Here is an 18,130-nt window from a genome sequence, read left to right as displayed (position 1 = left end):
TGGCATGCTACCTGTAAGAAGTTTAAAAGAGCATTTTTCATAATGACTGAATAGCTTCATACCTTAGGCTTCAGCACAGCACAACTATCACCTCCTTAACAGAAGATGGTTGCAAATTTAGAAAAAGTTATACATCAGGCAAACAGCTTTACTCACATATATACACAGCTCTACCTAGGAAAACACTTTGGTTAAAGGAGTATACTTCCCTGCAGTTAGATGATTATGGTAGTCTTCAAATGTTTATGCTTTATGGACAGTGACAGGTAAATGTGGGATGATCTCTATTTTACTATTTTTTAAAATCTGTTTTGTTTTAGTATTAGAATGCATACTATTTCTGAGGATCAGATAAAATTAGGAAAAAGAATGGAACAAAGTGGTTCTTGGTTTTTTTTTTTTTCATACTACTGTTTAAAGCCAGTTTTAAATGCCTACCACAAAAAGCACCGGCAACTAAGGGTCATCAACCATTCTATTCATTTTAAACAATTCTGGATTCAAAGGGTTGGGAACACAGTTTTTCTCCTAGCCAAAAAGGAAAAAAGTATACTCCTAATGCCATAAAAATATACACAAACTTCAAAAAATTAGTCTTAAAACTTTTTAGCAGAACAAAAAGAAGGTATAAGAAGCCAGTTTGAGACGCAAGTAGGAAGTGGTACACAACGTTTTTACCTAAAGCTGTTTAAGCTGAGCTTTATTATGTTGTACGGTTTCCACATTTTCAAAGATTCAGGTTTCTCTGTGACATGGTGGAAAAGTGGCAGAGGAAGTGCTATGGTACCCTCCCCCCCTTTTTACTTTTTTTTTTTTTAAGAGACTATAAGAGGAAAATACACGTATATAGAAGAGGAGATATTCTACAAAGTATTAATGAATGTGAGTGCTTAAAACAAAGAGAGCTTTCTCCATGTTTTCTCCAAGCCAATCTTGGATGTTGTTAGAAAGGAAAACAGGAAAAAAATGCATTTGTGCTAGTTTTGCGTGGTCAGCCATATGGCTGCATATATTTACTCAAAGCTTTATAAATACTATTCTATCTTACATGCTTAATGAATCCTTAATTTTGCTGTCCACAATTTCCTTATACAAAGCAGCTGACATCACTTCTTCCATGGGACACATGATGCCATACTCTTCACAGCCGTTCTCTTGGACCAGAGGATCCATTTTATGAGGATCAAACATTATATTATTTGGCGTCACTAGCAGCACACCATTGACTGTACCCTAAAATGAGAGGGAAAAACAAGTGGTAAATTTTCTCCTTCATATTTCAGCTTATTCACTTTTTCATAGGGGAAAAAAGTGTTTTCTAATTTTTTTTTTAATTTTTTTCTGTTTTGTTTTGTTTTTTTTATCTTTAAGAAGCTTTATATAATTTGATTTCTCGCAGTTACCTGGAAACACAACACTTTTGTGGGGAAGAAAATTAATGACACCCTACTTCTTAACAACAAAAAAAAAGCCAACCAGTTTTGTCCCTATTCATTCTTAACAACTATCTAATAATTAGGTTAAGGAGAAAAAAAATTGCTTGCAACCTACTGAATATGTTAGGAGGCTCCACTGAGATAAAGATTTATCTTTTCTAGACAACCATAGGGCTTTTTGCTATTTTTGTAGGAAGCTTCAAGCATTTTTTTTCATAAAACCTAACTCTTAACTCTTATTTTTGTCTCTTCAAGAAAAAAGTCTCATAAGCAGAAATTTGTCTCCATTTTCTCACACAGAAGTGACAGCAGTATCCAATACAACTCATTCCAACTGAATTGACCAGTTGATTGATTGGACAAGTGTTTAATATTTGTAGTCTCGTTTCATTCTAGAAAGATTTTCTTTTAAAAAAGATACAGCTGCACTAAGATGCACCTTTAGATGAGTTTTATCACAAATGATATTGCCACAGGACATGAATACAAGTAGATTTTAAACTTTTAACGTTGAAAAGCTTTAAAAGTTAACATAAGTGGTAGGATTCTCTGAACTCCCCACCCAAGTTAGACGTGCAACCACCAACACTACAGCTGCTCACTAAGGGAATTCATTAAACTGTCAGATTAATAGAGTTTAAGCTTAATCTATGAACTGGAAGAAATACAGCCTGAAGAAGGATCACAGTGATCCTTCAGTTATATATCGTGAATCCTAAAAGCTTTACAAATTTAAGAGCACACTGAAAACTTTTGTGCAAAACCACAAAAAAAAATGCTTCATATGCTGCTGAAACTTATCATTGAACTCGGTATTTATTAAACTCCTGTTAAGTTGTTCACATTGACCAATAACACTGCATACTAGATTGGAGAAGAATTGTTGCTCTGCAGTTTTAAGAACACATACCAGCACAGCATAAAATAGAACTACCTTCCTTTCCATCGACAGAAATTTGTCCCCAAGCTCTCTGATGACTGATGATCTTCATAGCAGAAATACAAAGATGCCTTATATTGAGCAGAAAATTATAGACTACTAAAAAATGAGCCAAAAGAAGAATTAAAGCCTACAGCAATGACCAATGATATCACCATTATGAAAAAAGGAAACAGTCTCAAAAGCAGCTCAAGTGCCCACATGTAAGTCCTGAGTAGTTCAGTGCTTAGTCAGGTTTTACACGTGCCAGAGTACAAAGAACATCCTAAGGACTTCAGAAGTCAGAACATATTTACATAATTTCAAGATGTTTAAGGCACTGAAACAGTCATTAATATTTCCTCACAAAATGTGTGGATTCTGGAAGTAGGCTTTCAGGGTGCAAAAAGGAATTCCCAACTTTTGTTGACAGTCATCCTTTTGAATTTGGTTCTCTTCACTGTAGTCTAGAAAAAAATCTAGTATGACTACAAAAATCAGTGAGTGTACTCATAGGAACAATTGCTTCTCTTTAAAAAAATATGGCCTCTATAAATTAAATATGCAAAGCAAAAAGCAACATCATTGAATTTTACTAATATTCTCCAGTTCTGACCTACAGAAGCCAAGGCCATAGCCATTTTTAACAACAGAGTACATCATTATGATAACAGTATGTATGAAAATAAGAGGGCTCAACATAACTGTAGAAACTCTTTGAAGATATAGGGAAAGGCACTTACTTATGTTGAAGAATAAAAGATTGTATTGGATATGTACATCAAAAACAAAGTCCAGAAACATTTTAAGTGATCTGGAGACTAGAGTCACAAAATGTGTATGAAGGAAGTTTCATATCTTCTCCTAATTTCAATTATATTGCTTCCAGCTTTGCTTTAGCTGTTCAGAAAAATACTACCACCACCCCAACACACACCCCCAGCTCCTACTGGTCTGGCAAGTCAATATCCTAATGAAATGTCATCATATTCAGGATTAAAAAAAAAAAAGGTCTGTTTCCAGGACAAAATTGGAATGTGTCTAAACACCACATCCAGTTAGTTCAGACACATCAAACACTGAGGAACAGTAGATAGCTAATCTTCTGCATGCAAATGTCCAGGCAAAGAAGTGTGCAAGACTGAGTAAATAACAAAAACAAGTTTGAAAGACCTTCTATTTTAAGTGGAAGCTTTATAGAACAGTCAGACAATCTTTCTGGTAGAAAAACAAACAACCAAACAACCAAACAAAAAAAAACCTAACTTGTACACCAGGCAGTTGTTGTTAAGCATGGAAGATTCTAAAGTCTGCCTCAGCAACCTCAATTGACCACATAAGCAAGCTTTTCAGCTGCTATCTATCTTCGTCTTAGAAGAAACCCTTGACCCCAATAGGTAAATACTCAGTATAGAAATTAATCTGAATGTGTATTTCCATTTAAAGTTTACTATATTTGGAGAAATAGAGAATTAAACCATTGAAGCTATAGGGCTTTTATGCATACTCGACTAAGAAGCTGCTCAAGCACCTGAAATGACAAAAAGCAGTAGAAAAATACATACCAGTATCTTGAAAACACTGGCTTAATACCTCCTCAAGAAGAGATGACCTATTTCTTTGTTATCCATATATAAAGCCAACATTTCTGGCTCAAGTTACTTGATAAGGTCCACAGTTACTATGCAAACACTTCAGAGTGTGCTTCTCTAGCAAATAATAGCTGCCCCAAATTTATGGGCTGGAAATGAGATTATTAACAATACAAACATCACTAATACTTCCATCATTGTTACTACCAACAGTTACTGAATGCTAGCCTAGGTACCTAGGTCTAGTTCAAGTAACACCCAGATAAACAGTAACCTTTTTACCCTTCAAACCTGCCAGTGTTACTACCACTTCAGCTATATCTGTGACTAAGAAATAATTTGTCTTTCCTGCCTTCAAGCTTGTTTGAAGGAGAAAGGCTTCCTCGAAGCCTGTGGATTATGTATTACTCAACTGTTTGTGTTTCCACAGCATGGAGAGCAAATCAACTGCTACTGTGTGAAAAACGGACAGTATCAGAACAAAATATACATGAGTAAACATGCATTTAATCAACCACTGGTCAAGAATTGTACTATGTTAGTCCTCCCCGCACGATGGAAGCTGAAGCAGCTCCTGCCTTTGAGAGTGGATACTAGTTTTGTACAGAGATAGCTAAAAGACACATCCTGTTCAGAGTACCTGAAACTTTTATTTCCTTGTCAGTTTGCTGTAATGGATCAGACAGACTTCTGTATCAGCATTCCTGCAATACATACAGCTCAGAACTATCATCTCAGCTGTAAGTCAGTGATGAATTCTTAAGCATTTTAGTACCATGCATTCATTTGAGGTTCTGGAATGACTTTTCTGGTTACTCACACATTTATGTACTATGACAGAACAAGTCACAGCTATTCTACAAAAGTGCCCAGAAATGGGTAACACTGATGTAGGGATAAAACCAATAACCTACCATCTTTTGTCTGTCTTTCAATAATCTAACCTCTTTCATTATTTTAAAGTCACCGATGAAGAATGATAGCCTCAAGACTCAAGCCCCATATAATTATCTTGATTCCTTGCTTTTAGAGCAGGTAAAGGAAGTTCCAAAGCTCCCTCTCTGACCTGAATAAGCTGCTTGTAATATTTTCAGTGTTAATATATTCTTCAGACTGAAGAACAGTGTAAGGGCTCACTTACATAAAATCCTCCCTACGTCCTCACCTACCCATACCAACACAGGGAGTGACAGCCTAGCTTCCCTTATGGTAGTACTCTGTTGCATACTTGAGCACAGTCCCTTCAAAGGCAAATATTTGTTGAACTTTTTATGAACAGCTCAGACAATACTTTATTCAGATCAGACTTGACAATTATTTTCAAAAAATTATTTGTACCAATGACGTGTCAAAAAAAATAAACAAATCAGAGCAACAGCATAAGCAAAGATTGGGCAATAGCTGGCACACTGAGCTCCTACACAGCTCCTGTATGCTGCCACACCATTTCCTTGAATCTAATAGCTTTTTAGCCCTACAGGGGAAAAAAAAAGGGGGGGGGGGGGGGGGGGAAGGGACCAAATAACCAGTGGCTTGCCTCCTTTGGACCATACATCTAATTAGTTATTGTAGAAAAGGATATGAAACTGTCAAACTGAAGTGAAAATTAGTCTGCATATAGCTATTCAGTAGTTCAGTCTGATACTATTATACGAAGTATGGTATTTGACCAAAACTCAAAAATATCACTTGAAGTCACGTTTCTTGTATGTAGGAAAGACACTAAAGATATGAAATGAATTCACATTCAGGTCAAGTTCAGCTTTAACAGCCTCAAGAAGCAGTGAGCCGCTTTTTTTGAAAACCATTTGGAGACACTAAGTTGTTAAAAACAGAACACTTCAGTCTTAAAACTGGTTCAGAAAAAAGGTAATCCATGTAAGTAAAAGCTTACATAAAGAGGATTAAATTGCACCTGTACATAGATATTAAGATCTGAATAGTTTTTAACTTCATTCCATTAAAGTCTTATGCCTCAGAAAGCAGTGGGGTTAAATCCTCAACAATATCTGAGGTATACAATTCTGAACAAGCAAAGTAAGGGAGGATTAGAGCCAAACTTTATGACATATATGAGCTCAAATATTAAGATTAGGCAGTTCAGTAAACTACACTTTTAAAGAAGTTTGAGAGGATTACTATCAAGCAGTTTTTGTCCAGAAGTTGCCTCTAAATTATTCCATTATTTTATTGAATACACACAGTAGAACAAAAAATAATTCAGAATTTGTGAAACATTAACATAATCATTTTGTTAGTTCTTTCTTCATTTCTTGCAGAAGTCTTTAACCTTGTCAGTATTCTCCTTTTCACCTCATGAACACTGATTTTTGTACCCAACTTGACAGGGATTTGTTTTTGAAGCCTCACTATTGCTAATTCACCTTTAGCTACTACTTTTCTAAACAAGACGAGTAAACTAGCAGGCATAATAAAGAACAATTAATTTTAAAATTCTTTTATTAGTTTCACTTTCAATAAAGTAGACTGTTTAAGATACCTTTTCCCCTACCAACCAACAGTGAAAAGAACCAAAACCCAGAGCAGCATAATTGTCTTCAAAAGAGATACCGAAAAGATTTTAACCTCCATAGCCTGTTGTGGAAAAAGCAAGAAGTATGGCTGCTAGAAAGGGCAAGCCTACCTATACCATAAACAGTGAGTGATGGTGCAACCCTGCAGTGCAACAGTCAGTTACTCTACATTGACTTCTTGTCTGACCATGATGTGGCATATTTACAATGCTTTAACTGTGTCCAACACCCTTTTCTCCAACAGTGACCCTAAATGTCTAAGGACAACTGTAACAGGGCTAATGCTTCCAGGTTCCAACCACTACATCAAAGAATTGCTGCGTCCTTATGCAGCAAGTCACAGGAGTGACTAATAACTTACACCAAACATACAGAATAAACAGTCTTTCAAGGACAGAAGTGACAGTTTTATCTTGAGTCCTTTCACATGTGGAATTCAGTATGTTGAAAAATAGACTTTCACTAGGTTTTAGTTTAAGAACTTCGGTCTGTTACTTCACATTTCTGCCTTATAAAACATTAACAATGAGGTTCAAAATCACTTAGAGTGTTAAGAAGAAGATGAATCTTAAGTTTTCTTCAGAAAAGCTTTGAAGAATCATCATCCTTCATCATCAGGAAGTATATCAAGGAGAGAGGACAAGACACCAGAGGATGTTCCTACCATATGACAAAGGCTAAATAACACACTAAGCTTCAGAAATCAACACTCAAATCTGAACAGTTTAGCATTCATTCCCCACCCCATATGGGCTTGATACTGCGTTGGATTATATAACTTCAGAAACAGCTTTCTCCTTGAGGCTTTAGAAAATAGTCTGTAGAGATGCAAGCCAAAGACAAATGCTGTGAACACTTCCCATATTATTCTGACAAGGAACTATAGCACATAACTACTATGTTGTAAATTTAAACCCTTGCTTAAAGTTCTCCTGTATAGCAAAGTTTCTACTGAGGCTGACAGTTCTTATTTCCTTCACATCGGTGTTCTAGAGCATTTAAAACCTGGAAATAGAACCTTGTTTAAGATCAACCTAAAAAAGTCACCTAGGGGAGGAATAAAAAATATGAAGCAAGCTAACTAAAGTTTAGAACAAAACCAAGTTTTTCCAGTGCTTGTTACTAACTTCTAACACATTGCTTTTCCCAGTACACATGTACTGGCAAAAGGCTTCAAGTCCATGTCTATGGTTTAAATATATTTTGGTTTTTTTTTTTTTTTTTTTTTTTTTTTTTTTACATTCCATACAGTAGATGAAAAATGCAAATGTTAAGTACCTTGCCACTGGTGATGTACTTGCAGTTAATTTTTAGAAACTTCTCCGTAAATGCTTCTTCCTCTTCGGAGGTGGATGATACCACTCTTGTAGGACGAACACATGCATGTGCTGGTGAAGCAGCTGACTCCTTCCGTTGCACTCCATCTGGATCCTAAAAGGGAATATTAAAAAAAAGAAAAAAACAACCAAAACTTATCAGCCCACCTTTTTCAATATTGAGATCTTCCGTTGTGTAATTTTTGCTGCAGAAATGAAAGAAAATGTAAAAATAAGATTCCAAATCCACTGCAGTTTAAAAAACAACTTTGATCTGACTGTACATATAATACTAATAAGGCACAGCTTAACTAGCACGTGGTAAGAAACACAAGGGGGAAGGGGTATTCAAAATCAACCTGGGAACAAACAACAAAATAACCATCAGAACTCACATATGGAGATCATCTCATATGCTTTCACATACAAAACTTGAGAAAGTGGCAGTTAATGCAAAGGATTATTTTCCAATTTCAACAAATAAAAGTCTTGTTAAGTCTTCTGTTATCCTTCCATAATATTACACAGTATGTTGGAAGGGCCCTCTGAAGGTCAAATAGTTGAATCCTGTGTTGAAAGCAGACCTAAGCCTACACCTGATCAGGTTGCTCATGGCATTTCCAGTTGAGTTTACGTCTTAGAGGCTAGAGATTCCACAGCCTCTCCAAGAAACCCATTCCAATATTAGCCACCCTTATCATGAAAAACATTTTCATATTATTTAACCAGGAACTCTTACACAGCAACTTGCACCTGTTGCTGCCTAACCTTTCACTATGAACCTCTGAAGTTCACAACTCTTGTTTCCCTCCCTCCAACCTCTCTATCTGTGGTAGCACACACAAATCAGGTTCTCCATTAGCATTTTCTCCTCCAGGCTATGCAAACCAGCTCCCTCAGACAGTCCTTGGGTATCAAGTTTCCATTCCCTAATCATCCCCCCAGTGGGCTCTCTGCAGTATGTCCCCCTGTCTTGGACTGAAGGGGACAGAAGTGGGCACAGCACTGCACAGGCAGCTTCACAAGCTCCCCTGACAGGGGAATAATCATTTTCCTTAACCTTTTGGCACTGTTCTTCCATTTGCCACCTGGAACATGATTAGCCTTCATCTTCGCAAGTGGCCACTGTTAAACACTCTGCCTACCAGGTCTTCAGATCCCATCTCTCCTTGGCCTTTACTCCTTTCCTGCAAAGCTGCTGTCTAGCCAGCCAGCCCTCAGCCTGTACTGCCACGTGGGGCTGTTCTGGTCCAGGTGGGTCTTTGCTGCTACTGAACTTCAATCAGCTGGAGAGATGATACAACAGAAACCGCCTGATGTCCCTCATTAGCAGCCCTTGCCCTTCCCTCCAGTGTATCAAGGACTTTTCTTCATGTTTGGTCCTTCCTAAGCTTGCTGAGGGTGCATTCTGTCCCAACACTTTGGGCACTACAAAGCAGATTAACCAATATTAGCTTTAGTGGGAACCCCCAACTGTCTGCAACTGCCCATCTCTCCAGAAGGCAACAGAAACTAACCACCACACAGAGACACTGAATGACTTTGAGCCCAAAGATCCTACCAACTTTTCCACCTCATCTTGTAGTTCACCCATTCAATTAATATTTCCCTAACTTTGTAAGAAAGCTGCTCTGGGACAGCGTCAAGTGTCTAGCTTTAGTCAAGGTAAATAATATCCGCGTTTCTTCTCTCATCTGCTGAGCCACTCATGTCATTATGTGATAGAAAGCAATCAGTTTGGTCAGGAATGATACCAGCACTCTGGCTGTTCCCAAATATCTTCATCTTTCATCTGCCTCTATATAGCTTCCAGAGGATTTCCTTCATGACCTTCCCAGGTAGATAATAGTTATCTATCTTGCTGTCTCACAATATATCCAACAAAGTAATCAGTATATGAACATGGAACTTTACTAGGGACAGGGGGAAAAAATGTTTACAAATAAAAACTACACATATAGAAAAGAATGCTCCAAAGCCTATTTTATAGTCTCAGATGATCAGTTTTGGAATTTAATCAACATTTAGAGAGTTCCATTACATGCATGATTACTATCAATAAAATACTACAACTTATAAAAATGTGAACTTCTTTGTTCCCTTTGACTTCCTGCTGTTCAGTTCTATTCACTAGCACAAGTTGCAGCTAACTGCTTTTAGTCTTACTTAAAGACAGTACTTACAATTGTGTTCAGTTCATCATGTCTTTGGCACTGCTTTAAATATAATTGAAAGATGCACACAAAGGCTAGAGAACAAAAATCCAGTTCTGAATATTGAGCTGGATTTTGCTGAAAGAGGTAAGAGATACAATTAAAAGGCAAGCTTCCTCAGGATGAGTTCTCCTTCCATCTCTGACTTTCTCCTAAAAATTATGTGGCCACTTTTGTGACTGCATGTAATTTTACATGCAGTTGTAATAGTCCCTAGTTGATATCTAAGTCCACCACGAATAAGCCAGCTGTTTTGCATTCAGCAGGAGTAATACTGGTGGCAGAATTTCAAATTTAGTAACAACCTTGTCACTACATATTTTTGAAGTGTATTTTTAAGTTTTACAGGTAGTAAAATTTATTGGATCTTCCTAAATTTGTGCATAAGACTGCTAGATGAAGAAACACTTAAAGGAAAAAAAAAACAGTAGTGTAAGAAAGGCTTAAAAATCCAAGCTGAATTCTTATATAAAAAACCTGACACTAACAAGCTTACTGAAATATACACCAAAATGCTAGCTTAAGAATAGCAAGGTAAGAAAACAGGGTTATAAAGGCCTTATATTGGCCACATGCTGATTTGTATTTAGCCCCTGCAGTATTAAGCTACTCTAATCTTAAACAGAAGCGAAAGCACAAACACAGTACAGTCATTGTTTAACAAACTCCTGAACCTCTGCTTAGGCAAAATATGGTAGCCTCATTCAATTTCAGGCAAGAACTGATCCATTTCAATGATCATACCACAGAGAGATGATCACTTTGCATTATAAAGGCAGAATAACATATCCTCTTTAACTTTAGATGTGCTAAAATTTAAACTACTGATTCAAAACTGTGGAGTCGAAGAAGACAGACATCAATACAGAGCATTAGAGAATGCATGAATGAGAGCAATATTACCACAGGAATAGCAGAAAGGAAAAAAAAACATGGAAAACAGGTGTTATCAAAGAACAAAACCTGCCATCCTTATCTTCAAAGAGAAGTCATGTACCACTTGCATTGCTAGTTAAATAAAAACCAACCACAAAAAAGCCACACATACACAGTCCACACTGACAAGCACAAGTAACTTCTGTTCTTCATTTTTATTTCACAAAAGTCATCCAAGAACATCCCTTCCGCTCCTTACATACGCTTCAAAAAAGCTCAGAAACAGAAGCTTCTGTGAACAATTATATATTGTCACATAAATGCTTCAAGAAAAGTTAAGCTCAGAACTGTTTGTGGTGATCCACAACACGTAATGAAATATACAAAATTTTTCTGCAACAATACAGTATGTCAAGTACAGTTTAACTCACAAGATGTTGCCAACATTGAGTTGCCTACACTAAGCAAAATAACCCTTCGTATAAGAGGATTTTAACTTTAATTCTTTTAATCCATTCTGGTTTTTCTTTGACTTCAAGCTTTTTTTTTTTTTTAAACTGATTACTTGCACATAGTTATACTACTTAGCCCACATATCTACTATATGCAAACAAGCATATACAAAATAATTCACAAGATTAAAAACATGTTGTATCAGGAAAAAACACCTTATCTAGTGTATTGTAGGAAGAGCACTGACTTCTGTTAGTAAAATTAATGAAAATTTACCCAAGGGTAACTTTTCAACCTTTACTCTATATGGGTAGATCTATCCTAGCATTTACCGTCATTCTAAGACTGATAAGGAAGAAAGTAAAATAAATACACTAGTCTGCAAGAATACTACACCACCACCACCACGCCATAAAATGGCAAATGTAGATTTATTTACTATGACGGACAGCAAACATCCCAAGACAACAGCCATAGAAAGTTGGGCAAAGGAATAACAGCAAAACCAGATATAATTTTCAGTACAAGCACCACTGTAGCCTTTCTGATGCAGTTTGGGAACCTCTTCAGTAATGAAGCTGTAACCTTTATTTAAACTTCACTGGATCAAGCCATGCACGCAAGTAAATAAATGCTTTAAGTCTCAAGCCTACCTAAGCTTTTAGCACACAGAATCCTGGAGCAGGCATTTGACAGCTTGACTGCACACTATCAGGAAGTTTTGTTATTTGAGATAAAAGATAACAGGAAAAGAACAGTAGTGACACGTTAGGAAATATCTGAATAAAGTAGGAATTGCACATATTGCAGAGAATGCAGAGAAGCTGAGGCTCTGATACTGCAACTTTCTGATTTGATTTCTCCCCATGAAATTTTCTTAAAAGCAAAACAGCATTCCTGGAAAGACTTACTTTTACAAAGCTAGTTCATTGCCAAAATCTACACTCAAGCTTAATTACAGTGCAGCGTTGATAATTATATAGTTTTAGTACCCAAAAGTCTACAAAAGTAGTAACAACTATTGAGCAGAAGTTGGCTGTAATCAACTCTCACTCAGTAATCAGACCCTTAATGAAACAGACTTGTTTATTCATTCTGTTTAATGGAACTAAAGAGAAACGTCTTCTATTTACCTTTTTTTTTTTTTGTAAAAGGTATTATTTTGCTTTCAACTCCAGGTATTGTAAAGTACTTTCTCCCAAAATTAGTGAATACTTTAAGAAGAAAGCATAACATTTGTAACATTTATCTCATAAGGGAAAATTATTTTCAAGGACATCAGGTATACCTACATTTATTGTAGCCTTGTCAAACTCTGCTTCTGAAGATGTAGGTGATAGGGGACTTATAGGACTTAGAGAGGGGGAGCTGTCCACACTAGAAATGTAGTCTGGGTCAGGAACATACAAAATCTATAAAGAAGATATAATGTAGTTAGAAGTTATGCTTTTAAAGTTTAACTTATACCTGAAATAATGAGAAATCTATTTGTCATGCTTTCTCAAAACCAGCTATACAGAATTATTTTTGCTACAGATAATTTTACTAGAAACTATGAATTCAGGGCATAAACAAAACAACACAAAATAAGTCTCAATTTTAGCTTTTAAAATTTTAAAATATTATTATCTTAGAATATGAGTGATATTTAGTTATAGCTGAGAAAATGTTCAGATAGAAAGCTTTAGAAATATATAGCATGTCAGAAACGCCCAGTAAAAGCCTGCCTGATTTCTCTTGCTATCATTCTACTATCTGAGCAATCAAGAGACAGACTTCTGAAGAAGTTTATAGACATGTTCTAGGATTCTTTCAAACACAGGGCTGATACCAAATGGTGTCGTCAGCTGACCTTCCACTTCTTTCCAGGCCTGTCTTTGAAAGAAGGGAGAAGCAAAGGCTAGGGGAAAAGTAAATATAAATAAAGAAAAAGGTATAAGCAACAGTAACCTAGAAATAAATAAAGAAAGAAATAACAATAGTTCATATACTCCCAGTAAGACAAAGTTTTTAGGGTGGCATGGAAACATTATTCAATTTATTAAGTAGACTTGCAGGCAGTATCATGCAGTCAGAAATGCTGTTTGTAAAGCTGTACTCTAAATTTAACCTCTGAGCAAGAGATTGTAAACAGCCTACTGTATTTGCAAAGTAGCAACTAGCTTCTACTCAAGTGTCATTGTATCATTACGTATATTTAGTTTTTTAAAAAGTCCCTCAATTTTACTTAGAAGAGAGGTAGTTTCAATAGTTGTTCCTTTTTTTTTTATTTTGGAAGCTATTAATAATCAGATGGAACTCACAAACTAGAGAAAAATCATACTATGGTTTGGGTTGGAAGGTAACTTAAAGATCATCTAATCCAAACCACCAAATGAAGAAGCCTTTTACAGAGCCAATAGGAAAACCAGTAAGAGAAGTACTTTAACACTTTCTCTGGTAAAGATGAGAAATATGGGGGAAAAAAAGTCTTTGCTGAATAAGTAACATACATAATATAATTGTACCTGTCCAGGAACGACTGCTCTGGCGAAAAGCTTATTTAACTGAACCAGTTCATTGGGTGTTGTATCAAATTTCAAGGCAATACTGTTTAAAGTATCTCTTGATTCCACCTGTATCAATTGGGGGGAAAAAAAAAGAAAAACAAAAAAACCTGTAAGCAGTTAGTTCAAATAGTGTTTTATAAATTTTAATCGTATGTAGATTTACAGAATTTTTCATAAACTAAGTCTTTATATCTTTGCCCCCAAAAGATAACGATGTTCTGAATATTAGTTTCCTGCAAACCTGTACATGGACACCTGCCTTCCCACCCAGTCTCCAGGTGGTCAAAAGGGTTGGTCATACACGTTGGGCTTCAGCTCAGACATCACACCAGAACCCCTGGTCTATAAATTCATTGCCGGGTACCACTGGACATATACACAACCAACTCGTTTCACAGAACCTCACAGCCTCCCTCTTCGGCTTCTCTTCTCCATTCCTCACTTACAGAAAAGTTGAAACAAATCTCCGTAAGTGTTAACACTATTCTCCTATTGAAACAAACTTCTGTTAATCTGGATTTCAAGTAAAAATCATCACTTAGATCAAAAATAAAGCATAACAGGTCAACTAGTATGACAACAGATGGAATATCCACTTTATGGAGTAGGTGATTTCTGAGTAAGGATTTTTGCAAGCTCTTCTCACTCCTACACCTCCTCCCCATCTCCAAAAACATATTCAATATCAACTAATTAGAAGAAAGTGAGGGAAGAAGTTTATTTTGAAATCTATCCATGAATTAAAGAATTCATAGGAAGCGTTTAAGAACAGTGATAATCATATGACAAGAAAGCATACAAGTAAAACGTCTCAATGACACTGGGTTTCATAACCACTGTATCAGGGAACTAACCTCCTATCAGTTAAGAAAAGATAAAGCAATTTAAGCAAAGACATATGTGGGTCTAAACACAGAGCAGAACCAGAAAAATTCCACTAACTCCAGTCTTAACGTCTTCTCATTTGTCCCTTAGCTTACATCTGCATGATATATACCTCCAATAATCACTACTTATATGGACTAGATTAATTATTCACAGGCTAAGTTTTCCTTCCATTTTCTTTATTAAATTATCTTGACAGCTATGGAAAAGAATACTTTCTCCTCTAAGTTCTCTTTAAAAAAACAAAAAACAAACGAACAAACAAAAAACACATTTTCAAAGGGTAAGATGGTAAGGGGGGGGGGAAGACAAAACCACCTTTTTCTACTATGTTCTATACACAACTGTTTTGAAAGAGCACATGTATATGGTTAGCTGACTGCATATCCATTTGGATATGCATCTCCTGCTCTTCACAGTTTTCCTTAAAGACATGAAGAGCACCATGTCTTGCATGCACCGTCAACTGGTGCTAGTTCTAAAAGGTAAATATCCTTCTCTTCTGCTTGAATGAATGAGCTAGGACAGAAAAACTGGGGATGAGTATGAAGGAAAGGTCACCGAGCATATATATTTGCTTTTGGTTTGACAGTAGCTCCACCCTATACACAGTCACACAGGAAAACGTGTTTGGAACTGAAAGACCAAAGCGCTCTATTTCAGTAACCATAATGCAGTGTATCACAGAATCACAGAATGGTTTGGGTTGGAAGGGACCTTAGAGACCACCCAGTTCCAACCTCCTGCCACGGGCAGGGACACCTCCCACCAGACCAGGTTGCCCAAAGCCCCATCCAACCTGGCCTTGAGCACCTCCAGGGATGGGGCATCCACAGCTTCTCTGGGCAGCCTGTGCCAGGGCCTCACCACCCTCTGGGTAAAGAATTTCTTCCTAACCTCTAATCTAAATCTCCCCTCTTCGTTTAAAGCTGATACCCCTTTTCCCGTCACTACACCCCCTGACCAAGAGTCCCTCCCCAGCTTTCCTGCAGGCCCCCTTTAGGTACTGGGAGGCTGCAGTAAGGTCTCCCCAGAGCCTTCTCTTCTCCAGGCTGACCAAGTATGTAAGTGGCAAAGTATACACTGGGTTAGCCTGCTTCCAACCATAGTCTATTTTGGACTGTTCCAGTTAAATTAGCATATTCTACACATCGTAACATAATGCTTAATGGTGACCAGTAGAATATCACAAGACACATTCATTCTTCACAGAAGCTGTAAACATTTTGCCAGAATGCAAGCATTATACATAATTAAATTTAGCGTTAAATATTTAATCCCCCAATATTAACACATACATTTTATTAACGTTGTGACAATAGCTGGTAAATACAGTTCCTATCTGCCGCAAGCAAAAGTAGCGTATGAACTGTTAAATAATTGTTCCTCAAAATGCATTTCCCCCTTGAATGTTCCAGAGCCTAAAACTGAACAGAACACTAATCCCAAAATAAAGGGCATTTCTTAAGTTCTTAACTTTTTTAAGTTACATCATGTTAGTGAACACATGTTGACAGTACAGGAATTAAAAAACCATAACTGACGGATATAAAGGAACAAACTATATCCTTTAAATAGGGAAGCAAGTTGTCCTGTAACAAGTGCTAGAAACATCATGTACTTTGCAGACTATCATGCTTCAAGTGAAAACAGAGGTCAGTTTGGGATACTAATATATTTAACGCTTACAAGTGGGAGTCAAATAATACTGGAACACTAGAATAACACTGACGTTATTTTTTTGTAAATGTGCATGTCAACCTAAATTCACTAAAATGGGTAGTTATTGACAAAGAAATGGCAATTAACTATTTTGGAATAACTTCTGTGTTACGACAATTCTTTGTATAGGAAGCCATTAAGGTACACAAAGCAGCAAACACCTCCCTACTGGTATATTTCATGCCTGAAAAGACCACCGTACCACAGCAATTCAGAACTAGATGATCACATGGTTATGGATAAGTCACAATATTGTCACAGAATCACAGAATCGTAGGGGTTGGAAGGGACCTTGAAAGATCATTGGCTCCAACCCCCCTGCCAAAGCAGGTTCCTTAGAGCAGGCTGCCCAGGTAGGCGTCCAGACAGGCCTTGAATATCTCCAGAGAAGGAGACCCCACAACCTCCCTGGGCAGCCTGTCCCAGTGCTCCGTCACCCTCACTGTGAAGAAGTTCTTTCGCATGTTGGTGCAGAGCTTCCTGTGCTCCATCTTGTGGCCATTGCCCCTTGTCCTATCCCCACAAACCACTGAAAAGAGGTTGGCCAAATCCCTCCGTCTCCCACACCTCAGGTATTTATATGCGTTGATGAGATCCCCTCTCGGTCTTCTTTTCTCCAGGCTGAACAGACCCAGGTCTCGCAGCCTTTCTTCATAGGGAAGATGCTCCAGGCCCCGCATCATCTTTGTGGTCCTCCACTGGAGTCTTTCCAGCAGATCCCTGTCTTTTTTGTACCGAAAAAGATCCCTGTCTTTTTTTGTACCAATTAAAAGTGGCATTTTGTCATATGCCACTTTTAATTGGTACTAAAGCAGAAAACAAGAAGAAAAACTAACCAGACCAGATGTTTACTACTCATTCCATAGAATACAACAAAACAGACAGCCAAATCACAAAGTATAGCAGTGTTGCCATCAGAATTTCTACATCCTACAAGGTTGCTGAAACTGCTAAATGAGGTTGAAAACTTTGCCTAATTCAGAAGTTTGCTTTCATACCAGTGTTGGAGGAAAACTTAGTTGTTAAGTAGATATTCCGTGGGTATCACTTAATGAAAATATTTGAAATTTTAGACTAACATTAATAAGTCAAAAGTATTCAGTTTCAAAACAACACTTAAGCCTGCTAAGAGTGCATTCATTCTTCTCAGCTTTCAGAAAGCAGAGCGGCTGGTGAGATCACTAAGCAAGTGAAGGTGTTTATCTTAAATCACGATCATGAGAAAGGCAAACGTAACCGAGCTTCCTTTTCTTATCTGGTTTTAAGGTTTGCACAGGTGAATCTAAACGCTACATTAAGTTTATCAGTGCTGGTCTCTGAACTTCCGTCTATTTCTCCAATTCTCGGGCTTTCTGCCATTAAAAAAAAATAAATAAATAAATCTGAACATCTAAAAGCTTAAAGAATAACTGTGGAGAAGAGTAGTTTAAGAACTGTGCTGGGTCTGGCTGGGATGTTAACTTTCCCTGCAGCAGCCCATACAGGGCTGTGCTCTGCACACGTAGCTAGAACAGCACTGGTATCACACCAGGGCTGTGCCTACTGCTGAGCAGTGCTGGCACCGCACCAGGACTCCCTCCAACACCCCAGAGCCAGCAGGCTGGGGGTGGGCAGGAGATGGGGACAGGACATCAC

General features: G+C 37.3%; 1 protein-coding gene across 8 annotated transcripts in view; it reads right to left on the bottom strand.

Annotated features, from left to right (window-relative positions):
• OXR1 (oxidation resistance 1) overlaps window positions 1–18,130 on the bottom strand; it is a 273,016-nt gene that overhangs the window by 43,749 nt on the left and 211,137 nt on the right. For 6 of the 8 annotated variants that reach the window (XM_066990652.1, XM_048068777.2, XM_013179967.3 and 3 more), the window contains 4 exons: window positions 13,847–13,954; window positions 12,632–12,751; window positions 7,760–7,912; window positions 1,049–1,233 (listed from right to left, as the gene is read on the bottom strand). In XM_066990652.1, coding sequence (XP_066846753.1) covers window positions 1,049–1,233; window positions 7,760–7,912; window positions 12,632–12,751; window positions 13,847–13,954 — 566 coding nt within the window. The remainder of the gene's footprint in view (window positions 1–1,048; window positions 1,234–7,759; window positions 7,913–12,631; window positions 12,752–13,846; window positions 13,955–18,130) is intronic. The other 2 variants (XM_013179969.3, XM_048068781.2) reach the window with 1 other exon arrangement.

This window comes from Anser cygnoides, chromosome 2, assembly GCF_040182565.1.
Source record: "Anser cygnoides isolate HZ-2024a breed goose chromosome 2, Taihu_goose_T2T_genome, whole genome shotgun sequence".
Taxonomy (NCBI): Eukaryota; Metazoa; Chordata; class Aves; order Anseriformes; family Anatidae; genus Anser; species Anser cygnoides.
Note: the sequence above shows the minus strand (reverse complement) of the source record. Positions and strands in the feature narration are given on the sequence as shown.